The sequence below is a fragment of the Cucurbita pepo genome, chromosome LG09, assembly GCF_002806865.2.
Source record: "Cucurbita pepo subsp. pepo cultivar mu-cu-16 chromosome LG09, ASM280686v2, whole genome shotgun sequence".
NCBI classification, from domain to species: domain Eukaryota; kingdom Viridiplantae; phylum Streptophyta; class Magnoliopsida; order Cucurbitales; family Cucurbitaceae; genus Cucurbita; species Cucurbita pepo.
In genome coordinates this window covers 1,340,449-1,366,490 of record NC_036646.1, presented here as the reverse complement: position 1 = coordinate 1,366,490, position 26,042 = coordinate 1,340,449, and the positions used below count along the sequence as shown (strand labels likewise).

The following is a 26,042-nucleotide window of genomic DNA, read 5'->3' as shown; positions in this document are numbered from 1 at the left end:
AAATTGTGAGCCTGATGATGATTCGTAACGAACCGAAGCGAACAATATCTACTAGCAGTGAGCTTAGCTTTTTAAGAGTCAGACCATTGTGAGATTCTACATTGATTGGAGAGGGAAACGAAACATTTCTTATAAGGGTGTGGAAATCTCTCGGTAATAAACGCGTTTTATTTAAAAATCATGAGGGAGACAGAAACTATGGTAAATTAGGTAATTTTTTTCCTTCAATAATAAAATTTAAATTATTAATATAAATATAAACTACAAAATATTTTAGCCGACACATGGTTGATGGAAACGACAACGATCCTTGATTTTCTGCCAAGAAATATTTAAATAATTAAAAAAAGATACTAATAAAGAAATAATAATAAAAAATAAATAAAATGAAATATAGAGAAACGAAGTGGGGCCCTCTAATTTGATTATTATTAATTATATCAAATCCCTAAAATAGTTTGTCGGCCACAACAGATGGTTAAGGATGCAAATCCCTCATTTTATTGGGCTAAAATTGTAAAAATGAAAAAATTAGGGGGTTAGATTAGAAATATGAGACAACTTCAAGGACGCCGGAGTGACACGTTATGTTTAGGACGACGTCGTTTTGCTTCCCTTGGCAGGCCTGCAAATGTTGCAATGATATTAATTATTGCCTTTCCTAGAACTCATAACTCATAAAGCATTTATTAAAAACAATTATGTTACAACAAACGTTATTCATTCATGCTGTTATTGTAACACGAACTGTCCTTTTGAGCATAGCTTAATAGATAAGACATATGTGGTTCGATCTTACATTTTATAATTGTTGAGCTAAAAAAAGTATAACACGTGACTTCGACTCATACTAACACGTCATTTTTTCAATTCAACAACATATGTGATGGTCACGAGGATTTGAATTTTTGATCTCTCGATTAAAGGTACGTACGACCAGAAAAGTATTGAAATGAAGAGTAAAGTGAAGAAGTACTAATAAAACGCTTTAACTTAAGTGATTGTCAAGGAATCTGTAAAAAATAAGAATAAAAATGACAATTCACTCGCACTTGTGGTATTTTGAACTTCCTCGTCGAGCAAACTAGCCCACCGCTAGCAGATATTATCTTCTTGAGACTTTCCCTTTCGACCTTCCCTTTAAGGTTTTTAAAACGCGTTTGCTATGAAGAAGTTTCCACTCTTATAAGATAAATGTTTTGTTACCCTCTCCAACCGATGTGGGATCTCACAATCTACCCACTTCAAGGCTCAACGTTCTCGTTGGCACACCGACTAGTGTCCACCCCTTTTTGCGGCTCAGCGTCCTTGCTGATGTACCGCTTAGTGTATGGCTATGATACCATTTGTAATAGCTCATATCCATTGGTGGCAGATATTATTCTATTTAGACTTCCACACGAGTTCTCCTCTTCAACCAATGTGAGATATGAGATTTGACAACAAAAGAATAGAGTGAAAAACAAGCCGAGTAAGGCCATGGCTATCAACCCCATGTTCGCAAAAGAATGTTGTATATCTATATATTTATAGCAACGTTCACCAGTACAAGCTTTTCCCATTCCACAAACCAAATGACTTTGTCAAACACTCTGGTTTAGCTCATAAGAACACTTGAGCAAGCCAATATGGCAGGCAGCAGCCAAACTCAATCACTGACTCCTTTTACAGTCAAAACAATGTTAATCTGCATCGAGCGTTCGAATCAACAAATACGTATTTCGACTAATCTCGTAAAATGACCCGACAGTGTGTGTGTGAAGTAAACGTTTATATTTTCGACACTAAACCTACGAATAAATTAGTAAAAGGTTTCAGAATCTACAGCACAGAATGCTCTTTTTCCAACACCTATGCTTTCGTAGATGCTTTCGATCAGCTTTAGCCATTCTAACAGGGCTACTATTCCACTCGGGTTGTAATCTGCATGAAGATAAAGATATTGGTCTCATTAGTTCCAATTTACTATAAATTATGCAGACATTATAAGAGAAATAGAGCTTTACACAGGAAACGCAAAGGAACGGGTGCTCGTCGTGCTGCTATCCGACCGAATAGAAATGCTGCCGGAGTACCCTATACGATCTGAATTACTCCTGAACGGTACCATTGAAGAGAAACTTGCTTCACCTACGCCACCACGTTGAACTTGGCTCGAAACTTGATGACCAACTCCTGCCTTCAGTACATCTTCATATTCCACACGTTTGAGGCTAATACTAGTATCGTGACACTGCACTTGACATTTGGAGCTGCTCGAGCTACTGCTCGTGTCTCGGCAGTCCATCAAGGCACTGGTCGAAGGAGTTGAAGAGTTTAAGTCGCCATTATCACCACGCTCGAGTCCATCACTAGCTGTGGATGATAAAGAATTAAAATCAAAAGTGATGTTTCCATTGTCCAATTTACTATTATATGATATATCATTCCCAGAAGCGCTATTTTCGGGATCTTCCGGTACGGGAGATGATGTAGTGAATGCTGACATTGCTTCTTTCGGGTTACTACCAGATTCTTCAGCTACACATGCCGAAACAGCGAGTTTCAAACTCGTAGCTTCAATCAAAACCTGCATCGGAACAAACGAAATCACCTTCTAACACGCACCATTACAACATGACCATGGTTGAGCTATAAAGAGCCAACAAGAACAGTAATGAAAGTCCCATTATGCCCAAAAAAAAACATGCCTGTTCAGCCTGAGAGTGAGGCTCATTCTTATTGTTGATCAATGGCTTTAAGCTCCCTGCAACCAAGTCTGTCATTGGAAGATTTAGTATATCATTGTCAGTAAAATATGCCACATCATATTCGGCGTCGGGTGTTCTAGCCGAATCCTTGGAATCGCGTAGTTTGGGTGAATCCTTGTCGCCAAAAGATTCCGAATGCTCTGAATCATCTGAAGCAAACATATCTCCTTTTGCCAGGTCTCGTGCCGACTCGTCCTTCCAATCTTTCTCAGGAGGGACAATGGCACGGACAGCCTTCTCAAGGTTATCCCGAGAAGGTACTCCCTCGTCGATACAAATATCCTTAACGATATTGCAAATATTTTCTTTGTAACAAACTATCAGTTCAGGAAGTTGACATTCAACGATACTCTTTTCCATGAACAACTCCGAGTCTTCCTCGAACAAGTCTACTTCCGAAGAATTCGTGCGTGGTGACACAATGGGTTTATTAGCCTTGTCATAGTCATTAAAATCATCAAGACTTAAACAATCAAGCTTAGGTACAACCCAACCATCTGCAGCAATATTATTGCGATCGGCATCCTCATAACCTTTCGGACGGCTTGCAAGTTCTTTCTGATCTGCTAGCTTCAACCCACCAGAATCAATAGCATCATTATCACATTCAAATGACTTAGGAACAAACTTGGGGCCAGCATTTGAATGGCAAACTACGGCTTCACCCTCTGTAAAATCATCAGGAAACATGAATAATTGCTACAAATTCACATGGTTACCAGAAAAAAGGGGGAAAGAAAAGAAGAAGAACATGAGATTTACCAATTTTCATGATTCAAATGAACTGTTTCCAATGGATTTTCTCAAGACATGCACCAAAGAGTCTGTCATTCATAGGCCAGAACAGAAAAGTCACAATAAAATAAGAATATACATAGCAGAAGGTCAGCTCAAGAAGTTTCAAGAGGCCAAATTTTAAGTTTAAAGTCACAATAAGAATGTTTTCATGGTTCCCATAAGTCAAAAAACAAGATTATGAATCCATTGACTGACTATAAACAGGAAAATATAAGCCACTTGATCATTTTCAGTACTTAGAATCATAAGCAGTAAACAACAATCAGTTCATATGCAATGCTCTGTAAGGGAAATTTTGAAGCAAATCCACAGTCCTGTTCATGTAAAAAGACAGGAAAGGTTTAACTTAACAAGAACTTCTTAAATCTAAACGGAAATTTTAAACCCCAAATTCAAATATTCAATCAAAGGGTACCCAAGATCGGCCCCTCTCAAGATTCCCACCCCCTTTTTGTCTGGTAGTTCATACTAGATCCGACCACCTGTTATTTAATCTTATAATTTAAGAACAGAAATGGAGAAAAGTGGAAGAAAGTTCCAAGGAACTGAGAGAAAACCCAGATAGGAATTCTTCAATTCTGTGTACTAATGGATGGAATCAGATATCTGACTAACAAAACAGATCCAATTCCAAACAAAATATAAAGAAAAACAAGGAAATCCCAACTTTCCTTGCTCCATGTTCATGGAAAAGAGGCTATCCAGTTTATGATCCAAGCAAGAGAACATAAAGAAAATGATTGAGAAGCATGATCCCTCGCACAGTCAGTTCATACAGAAATAACAAAAGTTGAAGGGAAGATGAAAGAAAGAGAGAAAACCTTGAAGGTTGTAGGAACAACAGAAGAAAATGCACTAAAAAATGTGTTAAAGCGACTGTACAGAAGAACCCACCAAGCAGCAGCCTGAAACCAAGAGGTGCGCCTGCATAGATATCAAAGATTATTACGACAAGCAGACGAGGGAATAAATGGGGTCGGGGGAAATGAGTTGTGATTATCTGTTACACTAATTAAAGGTCAACTATCAAACCCACCGCCCCCCTCTCTCTCTCTCTCTCTCTCTCTCTGCAATTAATAATGGCTTGGTTTTTAGCACAAAATTCATATTCAAAAACTCCCCATCGCCCCAAACAGTGGAACGATTTCCCCATAAGAACAATGAAATTCGTTTTACCTTGACGATTCTGGAATCCAATCCCGAAGAAGCAGCTTCAAATGTAGGTATTTAAACCGATCGAGCAGCAATCCCTAGTACCCTTTTGCAGTCAGCGCCTGTAAAATTGAAGGGAGCTTGATTTGATTTGACCATACCTTTCTAAAATTAACGGAGAGAGAATAAACTCTGTTGAGAGATACCTTTTCTTGGGGTGACAATCATGTCAGGAAGTATACCCCAGATAGCATTTTCTGCTGTTACGAACTCAAAATCGGACAGGTTTTCATTTCCACCTCCTCAAAAGCAACCGCCGCAGGATTTTAATTTGTTTTTGTTGATCGGTTCAGCTTTTTTGCCGGAAAAAGTGAGAACAGAGCAAATTAGCTGGACGGAGCTGTTTCCTTGAGAGTGCGATAACATAAGATTAGTCCACCAGGTTGTATGGAAAACGCTGATTCTGATAGCGGATTTCGGCTGCTTGATCGAAACTCTAGCACTGTTCTACCCTGGTTTTCGGATCAGAACCTGTCTCCCTTTTTTTTTTTCTCTAATATATTTTGTGGGTCCGTTTCTCTGATTTGGGAATTGGGATTCTGAATATCTTCGCCATTTTTATGCGATCATTTCCTTGTAAAGCCTCTGTTCTTCCTTTTTTTTTATTGCACAATTACAGTTAATTTTTTGTTTCTAAATTATTAAACTCCAAATTAATTTTTTTTTAAAATACCTTCCTTAAAAAAATTAATAATATTTTTAAATTATAAAAAAAAAACAAAAAAAATACATTTTAAATTTTTAAAAATATAATTATTTTTTAAATATACGATGGCAGACAATATCTACTAGTAGCTTGGGCTTTTATAAACGGTATCATATCTAGGATAGATGTGTTAGCATCCTACAAATAGTATTGAGTCGGATACCGAGCAGTGTGTCAGTGAGACATTGAACCCTCAAGGGAGTGGATTATGAGATCTCACATCAGTTGGAGAGGGGAACAAAACATTAATTTTAAGGGTGTAGAAACTTTCCGTAACATACGTATCATGAAGCTAACGGCGTAACAGGCTAAAATAGACAATATGTGCGCTCTTACTTTTACAGTAACTTTCAAATTTTCATTAATACGTTCAAACTTTTTTAAAAATTAAAAAATAATAATAATTATAAATCTTATATTATATACAAAATTAAAATTAGGTTTGTTAACTAATTTAAAATTTTTTAAAAATTAAATAAATACAAATATCACTAACTTGTAATATAAGTTATGAAATAAATAAAATTATTGGTGAAGCAAGGAGTTAATATTATTTAATTTGTTAAATATGGGTGTTATGAACCTACCATAGGTAGAGGAAGTTGTTAGAAGGAAATTAATTTATATACATTAATTGATATATTATTTTTATATAATTCCTAAATAATATTAAATGCACAACAAAATAAAAACTCTCATATTTTAAAATCATTAAAATACCAATATTTAAAAATCTCGATAACTCGAAAAAAGCTGAATCACTGTAATCGAAATAAAATTGGTTGAATTAATAACTTATTTTAATTGGATTTAGTTTAAATAAACGAAAATTTATAAGTTCGTATAATTAAAATAAAATACTAACCTACATTTATTATTATTATTATTTTTAATAATTTAGCTTAAGGATAATATATTTATTTTAATTTTATAATTATTTTGGATTATTTATTCTTCAAGCTTTTATTTAGTTTAAATTTGTTAGTTATTATTATTTAAATTTATTAATTGATATTCTCCATTTGATTTATTTTAATGAACATGTTGCGCATTAAGTGTTTGATTTATTGTTATTTTAAAAAATAAGATAATTAATTAATATATTCAATACCAAATATGTTGCTAGGAGTGGTTGAATAATTATATTATAGATTAAATTACATAAATAGCTTTTTTTTTTCCTTTTAATTATATTTTAAATAAAGTACATTTTTAATTTCCACCCTCCATTAAAAGTAAGTGATTTGGTTGGATTTTGATTCCATAATAATATTTATACCGACACCCGAGTAAAACAAGAGTATTTGAATGAAATTGAAAGTCACTACTTAGACCAACAGAGTGCACCTTCCTTTTCAGTGACCCAAACATAAGAATTTAATGGTTAAACGTGCTTTACTTGAAACAATGCTATATTGGGTGACCTCTAAATTTTTTCTGGGATGCATGTGAGTAGGAACGACTCGTGTTTGTTTATAGAGACAGTCTTCACTCTTAGAAGTGAGGAGTAAGAAACGTGACAACGTTGCATGGGGTACAGGGAAACGTTGATAAGGTCCACCTTCCTAGACATGGGTTGAGTCGAGCTATTATAAACCTAAACTGGTATAAGGCATTGAACTGATACGTAAGGTGCTTAATCGAGCTATATTAGAAATACAACGAGGTCAATATCCACGTCGAGCAATTACTACCGACATTTTTTCGTGCCACGACATCCCGTAAAGTTAATATTCTATTACATTAGGTCTTGGCTAGCTACAAGTTTCATATCATTTTCTAGTTGTTTTCTTTCTCCCAAATAATTTCCAATTATCCAACGTAGGTAATGAAATAGGGTTTAAAGGCAAACTAAAATGACACGTATGCATGTGTCAGCATCTCCATGTATGAATGTGAGAATTGACACATCATGTGGCATGTCCACCCATCATGTCAAAAGTCAACATTCTCACGTGGCTACTTTTGAGTTGCTTCATCTCATGCTTGTCTCCTCCTTTCATTTTCAATCAATTTTTTTTTTAAATTACCAAATTAATGCCTTAATCAATATTCTTCCACTAATTAATTTTATTTAGACTTTAAAAAAATTATTTAATTTAAACATAATTATATTAAGATATATATCGATAAAAAAAAAATACATATTATTAAATTTTAAAAATGTTATTTAGAAAATAAAAATAACTATATAAAATATGAAAATAAAACAATTACGTCTAGAAACACGTATGATATGAATTTTCACTCCATAAATTTTTAATATTATATATATATATATATATATATATATATATATTTATTATTATTATTATTTTAAATTAACCGTTTGAAGTTAATTTTTTTTAATTAAAAATGGTTAAATAATAATATTAATACTTTTTATACAATAAATTACATGAATATATTTTAAAATTTTATTATTTCAACCAATAACATTATTTACTTTATTTAATACCTAATTCAATTAGTCTACATAGTTTCATAACGGCATCTTTCTAATACATTTGAAGTTACGACGTTTAATAATAGTAACGATCAAAATATTTATTTTCTAAGCTTAAATAGCAATACACATAATTTAAAGCTTCAGAAAAATAATTTTAGAAAGTAAAATTACATATTTACCCCTTGCCACCTAATCTTTTATATTTTATATATTTAAAGACTTTTAATGTCATCAAATACTCGAACGCGCTTAATATTGACCTATCTAAATGAATAAATATATTAGTCATTGTCATCTTGTCGTCGTTGATTGCAAAGATCACTTCTCAAAATAACAAAGGTTAAGATTGCCTAAGGAAAAGCTTACGAGTGGCCCGAGCTTATAATTGAACCTAAGAGGGAGGGAAATTACAAAAGTACCCATGACATGAAGGGCAAAAAGGGGAGTAATAAAAGAAAGTAGGACCCACTTACAGAATCCATTGGAAACAAGACATTTATAAACAACCGATTGTCTCTCTGTCTCTAACCAACGGAACGGTGAGAGAGAGAGATTATGTTATGTTTGGAGTTTATAGTCGAAACGCAACCTCAATGCTACAAAACGACAATAGCAGAGAATGAAAGAAGGGATGGGTTCAACCGAGTGACGACAAAAAAAAAAAAAAAAAAAACCCGGTTCGGTGAGAAAAGGAAAAATTTATAGAATATTATTTTTAATAATAGATAAATAATTAGTCAGCCACCCAATTTTCCATCCTTTTTTCCCTTATTTATTTATTTATTTATTTGAAAATTGAATTTTCAATTATCCCTCCCACCGAATATTTCTGATTTTATGGGCTTTTTCTTGTCGGCCCAACTTCACTTTCCAATGGGCTTTAGCCCAAAATATCGTGTTAAATTAAAGATTTTTTAGAGACTAAATTAAAATAATAATAATAATAATAATAATAATTAAGTATTAAAGACCAAAACATATATTTAATCCATTATAAATAAATAAAATTAAAACCAAGTCCATTGTTGGGCAATATAATTTTTTAACCCAAGTCCCTCTCATCACTTGACTTTTAAATTATAATGCTACTTTAATTATATTATTTTAATACTCTCCTTGTATTTAAATCAACGAGTTATTTATTTATTTATTTATTTTTGCTTACAATTCTCTAATTAATCCATTAAATAAAAAAGTCAACACAAAGGGTAGGAATGTCATTTGGCATGGTAGCCACGTGTAATTAATTATTAACACAAGCTAAATTGCGCGTATCTTGATTAATTATTATAATTATTTAAATTATACATTAATATTTTGTCGACTTTTTATTAATAATTTATATATCATATTTTACAATATAATAAAGAAAGTTGAAAACTTGGGAAAAACGTGGCGTACAATCAAACAGTTTCATAATAAACAAATTTTACTTTGACTATTGAATCACCGGTCAATGCCGCCGGAAACAACCAGGCTACTTCCGCCACCGCTTAGTCAACCACTAATAGTCAACGCGACAAACAATTCCTAGCTCTTCACTCTATATAACCAAATCAGATCCAAAACAAAGCATCAAAATTAAGGCTTGTTTCAATGTATGTGACGAGGCCTCTTTCAGCGTACAGGAACTCTCCGGCGGCGGCGGCCTGTGAGGTCGAGCCGGAGGGTCCAAATACAGGCGTTTTGGTGATCGAAGACGAAGCTTCTGAGTCGAAATGGCTGTTTGGGTTGCTCAAGAGACGGTCCGTGAAGGCGCTGCCATTCCCTCAGAACATGATAATGGAGCTTCGCTATACTCGAAATGAAGGAGAGCATCAACGCATTGATCGATTAAATGCTTTGCTTATACCCGTTTTGAATCAACCATCGTCGTCTAATCAATATTATGTTATCAGATCGCGTGGCCGATCAAAAGGGTATGCACCTCTCGATCTCCCGTTCTTGATTATAGTATTTAAACTTTCAATTTTGTGTCTCTGAAATATTATTAGATTTATTAGAATGTTTTATATTTTTTAATAGAAATTATCTATTAAAAATTTAGATGGAAATTGAAATAGAAGGTAGGATATTTGATGGCTCTGACATTGGACATGGTCCAATTATTTACTTCTCCCTTTTGAAGAGTGAAAAATGGTTAATTCAAGATGTTTTTGTTGATACTCGCTCAGGAAATTTTCAAAAGGTTATTTAATATAAATATATTCCAAATAAAGTAGTTTAGTTGTAGAGTTACTGTGAGATCTTACGTCCGTTGGAGAGGGAAACAAAACATTCCGTATAAAGGTGTGAAAACCTTTTGCTAGTAGACGCGTTTTAAAGTTGTGAGGCTGACGGCGATACATAACTAGCCAAATCGGACAATATATACTAGCGGTGGGGTTGAATTGTTACAGTTACTTTGATTGAGTAGTTGGGAAAGATACACTAGTAGACACGTTTTAAAATTGTAAGGCTGATGACGATATGTAACTAGCCAAAGCGGACAATATCTACTAGCGGTGGGGTTGAGCTGTTATAGTTACTATGATTGAGTAGTTGAGAAAGATACACTAGTAGACACGTTTTAAAATCGTGAGGCTGATGTCGATACATAATAGACCAAAACGGACAATATCTGCTAGTAGTGGGATTGAGCTGCTAAAGTTACTATGATTGAGTAGTTGAGAAAGATACACTAGTAGACACGTTTTAAAACCGTGAGGTTGATGACAATACGTAACAGGCCAAAACGGACAATATCTACCAACAGTGGGGTTGGGTTGCTAAAGTTACTGTGATTGAATAGTTGAGAAAGATACACTAGTAGATATGTTTTAAAACCGCGAGGCGATGACGTAACATGCCAAAGCGAACAATATCTAGTAGCGGTGGGGTTGGGCTATTATAGTTACTATGATTGAGTAGTCGAGAAAGATACACTCAATTGGTATAGGTTGTAACTTTCCATTTGATGATCGTTTTCAATCATACGTGATCTGATTAACTATGTAACTCTTTCCGTCTCTAAACTTTCAATTTTGAGAGTCAGGCTAGCATGCACGAGTTCGAAGGAAGAAGACATGACGAGCTGCGGTTGCTTCACGTTTACTCACGACACGACACCGCAACTCTTCGACCCAACAAATGCATACCAACAATTCCAACTGGACAAGAACATGAGTTGTCTAGGTCCATGTGGTTTCATGTCCCACTCCATGGCACCAGACGGGGTTCCCCCACGTTTCTTAAGACACAAAGGCTGGAGAGCATATACCAAACCTCTCAAGAATTTCAAGCCAACACAGGCGCTCGGCCTCGACGTCGCATTACGAGGCCGCCTCCCGGGGCTGAACTTGAAGCCGGTGGTGGTCGGGAAATGGTATTGCCCATTCATCTTCGTTCGAGAAGGAGAGGTTGGTGATCAGATGAGAAGCTGGCCGTATTATGAAATGACGCTGGAACAGCATTGGGAAGAGGTGTTTGGATGCTACAACGAAGGAGGGTTGGTTGGGAATGGGGTGGAGGTGGATGTTTGTGTGAGGAGGCAGGGGGTTTTTGTTGGTGGGGTGGCGGCGGAGAGAGTGGTGGTTGACGGCGGGGTTATGTGGTTTGGTGAGAGGGAGGTGGGGGTGAGCACGGCGGTGGTGGAGAGGGTGAAGTGGGAGGAGGAGAGAGGTGGGTTTAAATGGGGAGCACATGAGGAGGTGGAGAGAGTTGTGAGAAGAGAGGCGTTTGAAGGGTTGGGAGTGTGGAGGAGATTTGGGTGTTATGCTTTGGTTGAAAGGTTTGTGCTTAAAAGAATGGATGGAAGTGTTGTTCTTACTTGGGATTTTACTCACACTCATCAAATTAGAATCAAATGGGAATAAAAATAAAATAAGATTTAGCAAAAAAATCTCGAATATCTTTACATCGATCCGAGTTAGAACGGTCGTAGAACGTTATTATAATGTTAAACTATAGTGGGTATATTCAAATATGTTTGATACTCGTTGTGGAACGTAAATTTATATTTTGATGTAATTAATTATAAATTTATTAGTGTTTGTTTATTTAAATATTAAATAATTTTTCGTATTTGAATTATGGATGTATAGTTGTAAATTTTAATTAAATATTTAAAAAGATGTTTTAGAAACTAATATTTTAGTTTGATTAAAAATAAAAATTTGAATAAATGTTTTACCCAACTCAAAAAATTTATAGTCGGATTGAGTTGGACATTTGTAACGGCCCAGATCCACAGTTAGCAGATATTTTCGTCTTTGGGCTTTCCTTTCGAGCTTCCCTTTAAGGCTTTAAAACGCACTGCTAAGGGAAGGTTTCCACACTCGTTTTGTTCTCCTCCCTAACTAATGTGGGACATCATAATCCACCCCCCTTTGGGATCAGCGTCCTTCGTGGAACTCTTTCCTTCTTCCAATTGATGTGGGACCGCCACCAAATCCATCCTTTGGGGCCTAACGTCCTTATTGGCACACCACCTTATGTCTACTCCCCTTTGTGGAACAACGAGAAGGCTGACACATCGTCTAGTGTCTGACTCTGATACTATTTGTAACGGCCCAGATTCACCGCTAGGAGATATTGTCCTCTTTGGGCTTTCCCTTTCGAGCTTTCTCTTCATTATTTAAGAAGAGTAGTTTCGGTTGAAAAATTGACAACTGGGTTTAAAAATGTCTTAACCCGATCCAACACAATATACAAAAGTAGGATAGAAGCTCGAAAGGGAAAGTCCAAAGAGTAGTTTCGGTTGAAAAATTGACAACTGGATTTAAAAATGTCTTAACCCGATCCAACCCAATATAACAAAAGTAGGATAAAAGCTCGAAAGGAAAAGTCCAAAGAGGACAATGTCAACCAGTGGTGAGTTTGAGCTCTATTACAAATGGTATTAGAGCTAGACACTAGGCCATGTGCCAACGAGAACGTTGGGCCTCAAAGTGGTGGATTGTGAGATCTCATATTGGTTCGAGAGGGGAACGAAACATTCCGTGTCAAAACCTCTCCCCAACAGAAGCACAAAGAACATAATATCTGTTAGCAGTGAGCTTACACCGACGGGTGAATGGGCCCATGAAGACTGGGCCTTCCTTTGTCGAGGCCCAATAACCTTTATTTTAGAAAACTACAAATGTTTATATAAATTAATATCAAAATATAAAGTAAAGTATTTCAAGTGTTTTTTTTAATAACAATATTGAAGTATTATAATATAATTCCTTAATATATAAGTTTTAGAAACATAGGTTATAATGATTTGTAATGATTATAAAAAGAAATCAATTACATTCCAAAACTGAAGGAAAATCAATAAAAATAATTTTTAAATAATCCCACTAAACATGAAATTATTATACTAATTAATATTATAAATAATAATTTCATAATCATTTTTGAAGAAATCTAGGCATGCGTAGATGTGAAGAAAATAAAATAAAAATAAAATAAAAATAAATAGGAATTGTAACACACGTGATGGAATTATGATCCCTTTTTAAAAAATAATTTTATTTAATTAATAAAATAAAAAATCTCTGCCTTTTTCCATCACCATTATTATAATTAATTAAACCTCCATTATGGATAATGTTCAATATTTATGAAAATGTGTTTTTTTAAGGAAAATAATTAGAATTTTGATTTTTTTTCCGAAAATGACGTTGAAAATTCTCGAGATATTTTAACTATAGTTTTATTAAGTTCGAGGTTTTGTGATGAAAAAATCGAAACATTTGTAACTCGTGTTTAATTTTTTTTTACCTGCAACAGGTACCCTTTTGTTGAAGGTCGTTCGAGCTTTTCCTAGAAGTATGACATGAGTTACTTTAGCGTTGTAGCGCCTGGTACTCGAATGAGAAGCTGAACCTCTATTCCCTTCGCTACTTCATAAAACCCTTCCTGGAACGAATCTTCTTTCAAACTTCTTAGCCGCTTTGAAAGCCCGGTAAGAAGAGAAAATCTCAAATTTCAGATTTTTGCGTGACAACCCCATTCGAACATCCAGCGAATGAAGATAAACGTCATGAGACTGAACTACTGAAAAGAATGTCTGGTGTTGAGTAAAAAGTAGCAAAATTTACGGTATAAAGTAGTAAAACGATATCCTCATAAATGAAAGAGGGTATTGGTTTGTAGTACAAATGTAAGAATAACATGTTCACGAATATGATTTTTTTTGGCAAAAAAGAAAGAAAAAAAAGGGTCAAGCCTCGTAACCATATTATACTATTGTAAGAGCACGAAGAAAAAGTTCAACACGACACTGTCGAACAGTATACCATGAATCTCGAGTTACTTTTTCCGCCATTTTGGGTGTGTGTCTTTTTGTGAGATCTCGGTTGGAGAGGAGAACAAAATATTTTTTATAAGAGTGTGAAAACCTCTCTCTAACAGACGGGTTTTAGATGATACATAACGGGCTAAAGCAGACAATATCTTCTAGCAATGGGCTTAGGCTGTTACAATTTTATATCGTTGTCTCACGTGAGTGGCCGATGTTGTATTTTTGGACGGTAGCAAGCTAGTTCAGAGAGAGATTGTGAGTTAATGTCAATTAGGTCTTAATGTACGTTCATCATCTATCCTTGTACTATCCACATCAGTTAATTGGTATTCGATGATCTAAGTATCTCGAGCACGTCAGAATCATCGTCAGTCTATCTAACACAACTTACTATTTCAATAGTTAGCAAATTTAAATACAATTTAATCACGTCGTTATCGATTTTCTAGATTTGGGTCGGGATATTAAAATAATTGAAGGGAGAGGAACATTTGAAGAGGTACTAGCTAGTACAATGGTGATAGGGAAATGAAAGGATAAGAACAGATTATGATTGGGATTGGGACCAATACTCACTTTTTTTTTTCTTGCTTTTTTTTAATTTTTTGGATTTATTTTAAAATAATAATAAATATTTTAATAGTAATTTAAAAGTTAGGATATCTTTTATATTACTTTGATAATTTATCATGTAAAATACCAATCATATTTGTAGATAAATGTTAGGACTTTATTCTATCCTTATCATGATTTTATACTATACCTTATAAATTTAATATTTGAAAAAATATTTAATAAATATTTAAATTTTTAGTTTTATATCAAATAATTTCATAAGCCGTGTTTAATAAATTTTTAGTCTAACTAAGAGTTTATACAGTTGGGTTGCTACTCCCGAACAACTTGAATAAAGTTCACAACCCAACCCAGTCCAATCTTCAATTGGGTTCGGCTGGGTTGGTGGGGTTTTTTAAATTATTTTAAAAAACATAACATAATTAAAATTTCATAAAATTCAAATATCAAATATTCATAAGTCATGATGCATCACTACCATCGATTATAAACGTGAAATGTTCTTGATTTTCAAGACAATCTTAAAAGTAGGGTAAAGTTGAGTTGTAATTTTATTTTCAGATTCGTCGAGTTGGCCCGACCAAAAATATATGAGCCAACGAACTCACCTAAACACTCCTATGGGTAGTCTAGGTTGGTCGGATTCTTGAGTCATATGAACACTCTTATGTCTAACTGATCTTTAATGTAACGACCCATATCCACCGTTAGCAGATATTGTACTCTTTGAGCTTTCCCTCAAGGCTTTAAAACAATGTGCTAGGGGAAAGTTTCCACACCCTTATAAATAGTGGTTTGTTCTCCTCCCCCAACTAATACGGGACATCACACTTAATCTATTCAAAATATTTAAAAAAATTGTAACGCTATTAAGCACGCCATAAATTAATTAAACAAAATTAAAATTAAAATTGAATATATTAAACACTTTTTAAAATTAAAAAAAAAAAAAAATTGGACGAAAAATTAGAAAAAAGAAAAAAAAAAAATGATACGAACCTTAACATAAACTTAAAACCGTCCGAGGAATCTGAGTACGCATGTCGGACTAATTTCAGGAAAATGCATAATGTACGGACACCCTTACGGAGCTTACAGTGAACCCGCAGTTAAAAAAATTATTTTCCTCTTATTGTGGGGCCTGGGTAGAGGACTGCCAGCTCAGCTGTGGAGGTGCAAGTTGCAAGAAGAAAGGGGAGGGCGTGGGGCCCACTCGAGGGACCACTACCTCGTGCTAGAGGGTCGAAGCGAACGTGGCCTAATTGTACCTCATTTAATCGCGTGGACCCCACTCTCCCTCTTACACTGACTGTGTACGAAATTTTTTCCAGCTATTTATTACCGTCCTTTTTTTTTTCTTCATAAAATAATAAAACTTTTTTTTTTTTACTAATACATATAATTTAATTGATTAAGTATAATTATTTTTAAAAATTAAAATGAAATAAAATCACTTTAAATATTTAAAAAAATAAATTTAATAATGAAATTGTGAGCGTGCACCATGCAATAATCAATGCCACTTACTTCCAAATATTATTAAAAGATAAAAAGGCAAATAGAGGAATAAATATTAAATAATATTAAATAATTTATGAATATTCTTTTTTTTTTAATTTATAAAAAAGGTGAAAAAAAAAATCCATTTATTTAATAAAGTAAAAATGATGAGATAAAATTGCACTTGTGGGAGGGACACAGAGCCCACTTTCAAAACCCCTCCTTCCCTCATCCATAAATCTCCCAATTTTCCTCACAAAGTTCAAGCCGCCTTCAAAAACGCTCTCGAGCTTCAAAACATGAAGGGAAGTTCATCTCGGGTTCCATACGAGCAAACCCCGGACCTCCTTTTCGTGCTAGAGCTTCTGTAAAATCAATCTCTTCAGTGAAAGGTAAGACCCTAACAACTATACGCAAAACTACTTCAGTCAAACAGTTTCTCTTCTTTGTGTTTTTCGATATGATCGGGTAAGAATTTAGATTTAAACCTCTGATTATTTCGTTGAGGTAATATATTTTAATCCCGACCAAATGGGCAAATGGGTAATTATGTTTTGATTATATTTTGGATCGAAAATATAATGGACAACGTCAGAAGTTGATTTCGTGTTGACCAATAGATGAGTGACTTTCCAATATTTTAATTTCATAATATTATTTATTTAATTATGATTAGTAAACATTTAATAATTATTTGTGTAATTATTATTGAGAAAATAGATAGTAGGAATTTAATATTAATATTTCGGGGGTAAAATAGGAAAAGGAATATTAAGGCGGGAGAGAGTGGAAGACACGCGCTTGTGGGGGTCAGTGGGAGTTGATCTGACTGTAATCCAATCCGCTCCAGCTAGACTACACGCTGTAAATTTCTCATTTGTCCCTACTTTTATTATATTATTATATTATTATTGTATTATATGGAACACTTCTTATTTGTATTTTCTTAATTCAAATTAAAATTAAAATTAATTTCATTTTGGTTTTAAAATTTTAAACTAAATATTTAAACCCTTTTAATTCTAAAAAAAATAATTAATTTTCTTTTATTTCAATAAGTAATTATATATTTAATAAAATTATAATTCACTAATTGAATACACTTTAAATCTAAACAATAATAATTAAGTTAATCCAACAGTTGGCTCCATAAACCACGGAGAAAAACGGTTAAAAGACCCAAACGCTGACACGTGTGCTTCTCTCCACGTCATTATTTCTGCCGCGCCTCGCCGGAGCGCCGCCCCTCCCCTCCGGCGCACAATAGAAAAAACCCTCCGCCTCCCGCTCTCCCAATACGTTTGTTGATTCTGAAATTGGAAACACTCCACGCCCCAAAAATGGCGGCGATTGAACAAGAATTCACTCATCTCTGCCAAATGGGTCCTCTCTGCTTCCAAGATTTCACTTACTCTTCCATGAAAAAAGCTTAATCCATTTCAATATCCCAGAAATGTGCTCTGTTTCTGCGCTCTCTCTGGTTTTTCTCTTCGCTTTTTCTTTGTTCTTTCTTCGTTTTTGGAAATTTTGCTTTTCTGGGTCGCTGATTCTGTTCCTTTTTTTGTTTATTTTAGTAATTACGTGAATTTTCCGTTTCTGGGTTTTGATCCTTGATTTGCAGCTTTTCTGGGTTTCTTAAAGTTCATTTTGCATCTTTGAAATTGAAATATGGCTTAGTTTTCTTCTGGGTCTTCTTTGTTTCCCATGGCAGAGATGAACATGAGCTTTTCAAACGATATGGGCGATGAATATCAGAAGTTCATCAAGCGAATGAACCCACCCAGGTATTCAAATCTTCAGCCCTTTCATTGCTGTTCATCTTAATCTCTAGCTTTTTATGCTCTGTTCTAACTTTGAACAATTGTTTAGAGTCGTAATCGATAACAAATCCTGCAAGAACGCCACGGTTGTTCGGGTACAACTTTTTTTGCTCTGTTTTTAAGAAATTTGTGGCTCTGTTTCCTTATGCATTTCCTGTTTATGAAGGTGGATAGTGCTAATAAACATGGCATTCTTCTTGAAGTTGTTCAAGTCTTGACTGATCTTAATCTTATCATAACTAAAGCTTACATTTCTTCTGATGGGAACTGGTTCATGGATGGTATGATTCTCTAATCAAATCCAAAAACACCTTATGTGGAAGTGTTCTAATATGATCCTTTATGTGAATTCTGCAACAGTTTTTAATGTCACGGATCAAAATGGAAACAAGGTTATGGATGAAGGGATTTTAGATTACATACAATCAGTGAGTGGTTACTTTGATTTGCTTTGATTTGATTTGTTTATGAACTGGTTTAATTCGATTACTTTCGTTTGCTTCGATCGACAGTCGCTCGGTCCCGATTCGTGTTGTTCATCTTCCATGAGATCTGTAGGTGTCGAATCTTCTACAGATCATACTGTAATTGAGCTCGTTGGCTGCGATCGACCTGGACTTCTTTCTGAAGTAACTGCTGTTCTTACTCATCTTAAATGTAGTGTAGAAAGGGCTGAGGTGTGGACACATAACACTCGAGTTGCTGCGGTGATGCACGTGAGCGACGAGGAAGCGTCGGTCACTGGTTCGGCAGTGACAGACTTGGAGAGATTGTCCACAATCAAGAAATTGCTTTGCAATGTTCTTAAAGGCAGCAACAAGTGCAGGGGAGCTAAGACTGTGTTCTCTCATGAGGCTATCCATACTGAGAGAAGACTTCACCAGATGATGTTTGCAGATCGAGATTACGAGCGAGCGGACGACGAAACGTTCAATGGAAAACAGAAGCCAAATGTGAATGTTGTCAATTTGTTTGACAAAGATTATTCAGTGGTCACCATTCAATGCAAGGATAGACCAAAACTTCTGTTTGATACGGTTTGTACATTGACTGATATGCAATATGTTGTTTTTCATGCCAATGTTGATGCTGAAGGGCCAGAGGCTTATCAGGTAATCGACTTCGACGCTCTCTAAACGCCTTTGTTCGTGTTCTTTATGAATCTCAAATCGAAGTTTCTTGTTCTTTACGAGTCTCGAATCGAAGTTTCTTGACGGTGCTAGAATGGATCTGCAGGAATATTATATTAGGCACATAGATGGATCTCCTGTGAATTCAGAAGCTGAGAGACAAAGGTTGATACAATGTCTTGGAGCTGCCATTGAAAGACGAGTATCCGAGGTTAGTAGCTCTTTTCGCCATCCGATTTTAGGATTGCTATGCTTGTTGCTTGCTCCGAAACAGCCCTGAAACCCGATAACCGTGTTCGAATACTTCTCTAATGATGTTTAGCTATGGAACCTAATAACCGTGTTCAAATACTTCTCTAATGATGTTTAGCCCCGAAACCCAATAACCGTGTTCGAATACTTGTCTAATGATGTTCAGCCCTGAAACCCAATAACCATGTTCAAATACTTCTCTAATGATGTTCAGCCCTGAAACCCAATAACCGTGTTCGAATACTTGTCTAATGATGTTCAGCCCCGAAACCGAATACTTGTCTAATGATGTTCAGCCCCGAAACCGAATACTTGTCTAATGATGTTCAGCCCCGAAACCCAATAACCCGTGTTCGAATACTTCTCTAATGATGGTCTGCCCCAAATCCGAATACTTGTCTAATGATGTTCAGCCCCGAAACCCAATGACTGTGTTCAAATACTTGTCCAATGATGTTCAACCCCGAAACCCACTAACCGTGTTCGAATACTTGTCTAATGATGTTCAGCCTTGAAACCCAATAATCGTGTTCGAATACTTCTCTAATGATGTTCAGCCCTGAAACCCAATAACCATGTTCGAGTACTTCTCTAATGATGTTCAGTCCCGTGTTCGAATACTTCTCTAATGATGTTCAGCCCCGAAATCCAATAACCGTGTTCGAATACTTGTCTAATGATGTTCTGCCCCGAAACCCAATAACCGAGTTCGAATACTTCTCTACTGATGTTCAGCCCCGAAACCCAATATATGTGTTCGAATACTTCTCTAATGATTGATCAGTCCTGTGTTCGAATACTTGTCTAATGATGTTCAGCCCCGAAATCCAATAACCGTGTTCGAATACTTCTCTAATGATGTTCAGCCCCGAAACCTAACATCCGTGTTCAAATACTTCTCTAATGATGTTCTGCCCCAAAACCCAATAACTGTGTTCGAATACTTCTCTAATGATGTTCAGCTCCGAAACCCAATAACCGTGTTCGAACACTAATAACTGTGTTCGAATACTTCTCTAATGATGCTCAGCCCCGAAACCCGATAACCGTGTTCAAATACTTCTCTAATGATGTTGATCCACATTCAGGGATTGAAGCTTGAGCTATGCACTACTGATAGAGTTGGGCTACTCTCTGATGTCACACGCATATTCAGAGAGAATAGCTTGAGTGTGAGTCGAGCCGAAGTTAGAACGGAAGGAGGCAATGCAATGAATACATTTTACGTGCGCGATGCGTCGGGTTATCCTATCGATTCAAAGACGATAGATTCGATAAGGCAAGTGATTGGTCAGTCCATATTGAAGGTGAAAGGCAGCCCTGATGAAGGGAAATCTGATTCACAAGACTCTCCAAGTAGGTTCCTGTTTGGTGGTCTGTTTAAGTCAAGATCTTTAGTGAATTTTGGATTGGTTAGATCATATTCTTGAGCCCACTTACAACTTCTCTACCTCATACCCATTGAACATTCAGATCACTTAGCCTCTAAGTTTACTTGAAATCTGCTAAGTAGATGTGAACATTTAACCCCAAAAAAAGGAGTTAACTCCAACTTCGTAGACAATTTTGGGTAGTTTTTGTAAGCTCTGATACCGAATGATAAGGAATTACTGCAAGGGAAGTAAGATTCAGATTATCTTGTTGATCGAATATCTCGAGACAAGAGCACTTGTTTGAGATTTGAATCACTCACAAGTAAGATTAATCATGTCTAAGATAAGAACACTGATTGAGATTTGAATGACTCCACAAACAAGGTTGATCATGTCCAGCTTGAATGATTCTAAACGTTATATCTAAACGACATGGAATTACAAGAAACTTGGCCATTTGCTAAAGAAATACAAAATTTCTCCTTTCCGTGCATTTTTCAAGTCTACCTTACAAAGATAACATACATAGCTTTATACAGTCTCGAAATAAAAACCATTAACCTTCCATGAGTGTAACTTTCATACTTTATGAACATAATTAGCCATGGTGTATTCTTTAGGACTATAATTAACCACTCATGTGAATATAACTTTTAAGTAAATAAAAGTCTTAAAATACTCATAGTATATTGAAGCGTTTGTTGTATAAACAAAGCCTGATTCTTCCTAACGTAAACGTAGCATTAATATTGTAAGATTGAGATGTCTTAGTTCATATCAACTTGATGGAGAATGAGCTGAACTCCATGCTGGGGATTAATAATAAGAAACTGAATAGGGGAGTGAGCGTAGGAAGGTGAAAGGGTGAAGGAAAATCGTTGTAGAATCATGGACATTGCTATTTTGGCTTCGTTCAATGCAAAGTTCATCCCGACGCAGCTTCTAGGCCCCAACCCGAACGGGAGATATGCACCTGAGTTTGTTTCGGTGGCTTTCCCGACCCCTTCTGCAAATCTTTCTGGTTTGAAAACATCTGCATCTTCTCCCCATAACTCGGTGTTGTGTTGGACTGCAAGCGTCGGTATCGTCACCATAATTCGACTCGGAAGCACCAAGCTCCCCAATCTGGTTTCCTTCTGCACTTGGCGTGATATGGTCATTGCCGGAGGATACAGCCTCAGGCATTCGTTGATGATCATACTCATCTGCATACGAAAACAAAATAAAACAAAACAAGAAAAAAGTACCTACTTTAGTCCAGAATTGTAACAGCGAAAGTTCACTCTTAGAAGATATTGTCTGCTTTAGCCCGTTATCTATCATTGTTAACCTTACGGTTTTAAAATGCGTCTTTTAGGAAGAGGTTTTCACACCCTTACAAGGAATGTTTCGTTCTCCTCTCCAACCAATGTGAAATCTCACAATCCACATCCCCTAGGGGCTAGCATCCTCGCTGGCACACCGCTCAGTGTCTGGCTCTGATACTTTTATAAAATCCAATCCCACCACTAGTAGATATTGTCCGCCTTGGCCCGTTACATATCACCGTCAGTCTCACTCTTTTAAAACATGTCTTCTAGGGAGAGGTTTCCACACCCTTATAAGGAATGTTTCGTTCTCCTCTCCAACCGACGTGGGATCTTGAAAGAGGGAGAGCACACTGATGTTAATGTTCTTACCGTTCTTAATTTGGGGAGGCTTTCCATTGTTGGATTCTTGTCACCAAGAACCTTGAAGACTTCCTTTCTTGCTTCCTCTTGCCATTCCTTATGCAACGCCAACAGAAACGTAGTCCAAGCCAGCAACGCATTGGTGGACTCATGCCCAGCAAAGTAAAACGTCTTACACTCATCCACAATATCATCCACAGACAACCTCTGTGCCTTCTCAGGCTCGTTCTTGGCCCTCACCAGCAATCCCAAGAAGTCATTCCCATACCCTTCTGCTTCCCCATTCATCAACTTCTCTTCTCTTGTCCTTATGATCTCTATGAAGCATTCTCTCATTCTCTTTTCGAGTCGCTCTCCTTCAACGTCGTCTTTCGATTTGAATATCTTACTGCATCCCGACAAGCAAATATATCGTTAGCAGTTGGAAAGTCGATGTGGTGTTGACCTGAAACGACGTGACGGTGATTAAGTACCTGATTATCGGGAGACGAACTTTATATCCATTACTAACTGATAGATCGCAGACTCTCTGCAGCATTTGGAAGAAACTCCTTCCTTGTTCATAACTGCTTCCAAAAGCTGTATGAGAAATGACATCCAATGTGTAAACCTTAAAATGTTCGACAGCATCGAGCTCTTTGTCTACATGATGCTTCCACTCTTCAACCATTGTCTCTGCACACTCTATCATTGATGGGATCATATTCTGCAAATTAACACACAGCCCAATTATAGCTTANCCTGAAGGGGGGCAGACACGAGGCGGTGTGCCAGCGAGAAGGTTGAGCCCTGAATGGGGGTGGACATGAGGCGTGTGCCAACGAGGAGGCTGAGCCCCGGAGAGTGTGGACACGAGGCAGTGTGCCAGCAAGGACGTTGGACCCCAAAGGGGGTGGATATAAGGCGGTGTGCCAGCAAGGACGTTGGGCCTCGAAGGGGGGTGGACACGAGGCAGTGTACCAGCGAGGAGGTTGAGCCCCGAAAGAGAGTGGACACGAGGTGGTGTGCTAACAAGGAGGCTGAGCACNGAGAAATGACATCCAATGTGTAAACCTTAAAATGTTCGACAGCATCGAGCTCTTTGTCTACATGATGCTTCCACTCTTCAACCATTGTCTCTGCACACTCTATCATTGATGGGATCATATTCTGCAAATTAACACACAGCCCAATTATAGCTTATAATCTCTGAACTTCTGGATCAAACTGATGAAAATCTAGCTAAAATTATGAACTCTAATGGTGGGAGAGAGCCTACATCGGTTGGGAGGGGAACAAAACATTCTTTATAAAAACTTCTTCCTAGCCGTTTTAAAACCTTGAGGGGAAGCCTGGAAGGGAAAGACAAAAAAAANTATTGGCTAGTGGTGGCCTTGGGCTGTTATAAATGATATCAGAGCCAGACACCTAATGTGCTAGCGAGAAGGCTGAGACCCGAAGGGGGTGGACACGAGACGGTGTGCTAATGAGGAGGTTGAGCCCTGAAGGGGGTGGACAGGAGGTGGTGTGTCAGCAAGGATGCTGGACTCTGAAGGGGGGCGAACACGCGGCGATGTGCCAGTGGGAGGTTGAGCCCTAAAGGGGAGTGGACATGAGGCGTGTGCCAACGAGGAGGCTGAACACCGAAGGAGGTAGACACGAGGCAGTGTGCCAGCAAAGACGCTGAGCCTCGTAGGGGGGTGGACACGAGGCGGTGTGCCAACAAGGAGGCTGAGCACTGAAGGGGGTGGACACGAGGCGGTGTGTCAGCAAGGACGCTGGGTCCTGAAGGGGGGCAGACACGAGGCGGTGTGCCAGCGAGAAGGTTGAGCCCTGAATGGGGGTGGACATGAGGCGTGTGCCAACGAGGAGGCTGAGCCCCGGAGAGTGTGGACACGAGGCAGTGTGCCAGCAAGGACGTTGGACCCCAAAGGGGGTGGATATAAGGCGGTGTGCCAGCAAGGACGTTGGGCCTCGAAGGGGGGTGGACACGAGGCAGTGTACCAGCGAGGAGGTTGAGCCCCGAAAGAGAGTGGACACGAGGTGGTGTGCTAACAAGGAGGCTGAGCACCGAAGAGAGTGGACACGAGACGGTGTGCCTTGAAAGGGATGTACTAACAAGGACGCTGGGTCCCAAAGGGGGTGAATTGAGGGGTCCAACATCAATTGGAGAAGGGAACGAGTGCTAGCGAGAATGAAACATTCTTTAAAGAAACATTCATTGTAATGGTGTGAAAGTCTCTCCGTAAAAAACACACCTTTTGAGGGAAAATCTGGAAGGAAATAACCCAAAAAAAAATAAAATAATTACTAGCGATTGACTTGGACAAAAAAAAAACAACTTACTTACCTTGAGATTGTCACCATGAAAAGCAAAATGAGCAAGTTTTCGAGACTTGACCCATCGTTCACCCTGGGCAGTGACAAGTCCATTTCCAAAAATTCTATGAACATGGCCTTGGAGTTTGGCCTTGGGGAAGTTCTTCTGTCGATCATTGAGCACCTCCTTGATCATCTCAGGCTCTGTAATGACCAGATGAGCATCTGTTCCAAACCACTGAACAAAGTTCCTCCCTGTTTCCTCAACTTTATCAGTACTCAAAATCACTCTCAAACATGTTTAAAATCGAAGAAAACCAAGGTTCGATACCGTAATCGTTGAGCCACGAGTGCGTATGAGGAAGAACCCGAGGGAGAATCCGATGCGAAAGGTCGATGGGGGAGGCCATGGCAATCATTCTTTTGGAGTACATCTCTCTGGTGTTGCCTTGGATGAAGTGGTAAGAAGGCCCCTGAATCCCTTGCGACCTCATGAACCGTTGGATCTTGATCGGAGTCCACCATAGCTTGTCAAGAAGCTTGAAGATCCCAAGAACAACACTTGCAATTAAGAACACAGAGATGGTATTGCTCATAACATCCTCCATTGTTGTGTTTCTTTGAGTTGCTGCTCTGTTTTGTGCTCCTTAAAACAGCATAGCCTTTAGGTGCAGCATTAGTTTACTAATAATTGCAAACAATTTTTTTTGAATATTTAGTAATTATTGATCATAAAACCAAAATCATAACTTGGGAATCAAGCTATCGATTGTAGACTTATTTATGAATAGGACAAATCATTGAAACCTCATTGCCCACTCTTTTTTATAATTACCTAAATATTTATTTTATTTTTAATTTTAAAATATCGAAGTATTTTAGGACTATCGGCAATCCTATCTAGAAGGATTTAGTGGGGGAAGATAGTTTTAAAGGAGAAACGACATGAGAAAGATGTGGTGGATTCCGAATAGAGTAGACGTAAAAAGCTTGCATATGTGTTAGTACTCTATTGGAATTGACTCTATATCGATGAAATCTCATCATTCATACGAGCGAGTAGTTAGTGTCCTACAACGTCCTAATTGATGGCATGCCAATCTACAGTTGGCACTCGAGGAACCACGAAGCACTCTATATAGAACAAGCAAGTCTTGGAGAAGAGATACAAAGTCGACTTTTTTTTTTTGATGGCTTGAAATAGGACATGAGACCTCCCTAGAACGAATATACAGAT

General features: G+C 37.1%; 4 protein-coding genes across 7 annotated transcripts; 2 read left to right on the top strand and 2 right to left on the bottom strand.

The window, feature by feature from the left end:
* Window positions 1-1,495: 1,495 nt before the first annotated feature.
* On the bottom strand, window positions 1,496-5,292 carry LOC111801342. Its single transcript, XM_023685302.1, has 7 exons — window positions 4,907-5,292; window positions 4,725-4,822; window positions 4,370-4,472; window positions 3,513-3,574; window positions 2,691-3,418; window positions 2,007-2,569; window positions 1,496-1,923 (listed from the first exon to the last, which is right to left on the bottom strand). Exons 4-7 carry the CDS (start codon window positions 3,520-3,522, stop codon window positions 1,815-1,817), a joined length of 1,410 nt encoding a protein of 469 aa, XP_023541070.1. The 5' UTR covers window positions 3,523-3,574; window positions 4,370-4,472; window positions 4,725-4,822; window positions 4,907-5,292; the 3' UTR covers window positions 1,496-1,814.
* Window positions 5,293-9,511: 4,219 nt separating this feature from the next.
* LOC111802013 lies at window positions 9,512-11,769 on the top strand. Its single transcript, XM_023686271.1, has 2 exons — window positions 9,512-9,834; window positions 10,950-11,769. Exons 1-2 carry the CDS (start codon window positions 9,512-9,514, stop codon window positions 11,767-11,769), a joined length of 1,143 nt encoding a protein of 380 aa, XP_023542039.1.
* Window positions 11,770-16,474: 4,705 nt separating this feature from the next.
* Window positions 16,475-21,114, top strand: LOC111801701 (ACT domain-containing protein ACR4-like). 4 transcript variants are annotated; one of them, XM_023685807.1, is made up of 10 exons: window positions 16,475-16,654; window positions 17,023-17,126; window positions 17,404-17,742; window positions 17,974-18,046; window positions 18,132-18,177; window positions 18,249-18,363; window positions 18,443-18,510; window positions 18,595-19,194; window positions 19,319-19,423; window positions 20,553-20,894. In XM_023685807.1, exons 4-10 carry the CDS (start codon window positions 17,976-17,978, stop codon window positions 20,892-20,894), a joined length of 1,347 nt encoding a protein of 448 aa, XP_023541575.1. In that variant the 5' UTR covers window positions 16,475-16,654; window positions 17,023-17,126; window positions 17,404-17,742; window positions 17,974-17,975. The 4 variants fall into 4 exon arrangements, with proteins under 4 accessions (XP_023541575.1, XP_023541576.1, XP_023541574.1 ...); XM_023685808.1 differs by lacking the exon at window positions 17,404-17,742; XM_023685806.1 differs by lacking the exons at window positions 17,023-17,126; window positions 17,404-17,742.
* A 270-nt stretch (window positions 21,115-21,384) lies between these two features.
* On the bottom strand, window positions 21,385-25,472 carry LOC111801702 (cytochrome P450 CYP749A22-like). The gene is made up of 5 exons (XM_023685810.1): window positions 25,137-25,472; window positions 24,837-25,060; window positions 22,981-23,213; window positions 22,517-22,895; window positions 21,385-22,042 (listed from the first exon to the last, which is right to left on the bottom strand). Exons 1-5 carry the CDS (start codon window positions 25,411-25,413, stop codon window positions 21,605-21,607), a joined length of 1,551 nt encoding a protein of 516 aa, XP_023541578.1. The 5' UTR covers window positions 25,414-25,472; the 3' UTR covers window positions 21,385-21,604.
* Between the last annotated feature and the right edge of the window lie 570 nt (window positions 25,473-26,042).

Bases quoted from the DNA above. Each gene is read 5' to 3' on its own strand.
- LOC111801342 (XM_023685302.1), bottom strand. The intron at 2,570-2,690 runs GCATGTTTTTTT...GTTCCGATGCAG, and splicing joins CTCACTCTCAGGCTGAACAG to GTTTTGATTGAAGCTACGAG. The intron at 1,924-2,006 runs GTAAAGCTCTAT...ATCTTCATGCAG, and splicing joins CGTTCCTTTGCGTTTCCTGT to ATTACAACCCGAGTGGAATA.
- LOC111801702 (XM_023685810.1), bottom strand. From the start codon at position 25,413: ATGGAGGATGTTATGAGCAATACCATCTCTGTGTTCTTAATTGCAAGT. The intron at 23,214-24,836 runs GTAAGTAAGTTG...GTTAATTTGCAG, and splicing joins TTCATGGTGACAATCTCAAG to AATATGATCCCATCAATGAT. The intron at 22,043-22,516 runs GTAAGAACATTA...TTTCGTATGCAG, and splicing joins GCCTCCCCAAATTAAGAACG to ATGAGTATGATCATCAACGA.
- LOC111801701 (XM_023685809.1), top strand. From the start codon at position 17,976: ATGAACATGAGCTTTTCAAACGATATGGGCGATGAATATCAGAAGTTC. The intron at 18,364-18,442 runs GTATGATTCTCT...ATTCTGCAACAG, and splicing joins TGGGAACTGGTTCATGGATG to TTTTTAATGTCACGGATCAA. The intron at 19,195-19,318 runs GTAATCGACTTC...ATGGATCTGCAG, and splicing joins AAGGGCCAGAGGCTTATCAG to GAATATTATATTAGGCACAT.
- LOC111802013 (XM_023686271.1), top strand. From the start codon at position 9,512: ATGTATGTGACGAGGCCTCTTTCAGCGTACAGGAACTCTCCGGCGGCG. The intron at 9,835-10,949 runs GTATGCACCTCT...TTTGAGAGTCAG, and splicing joins TCGCGTGGCCGATCAAAAGG to GCTAGCATGCACGAGTTCGA.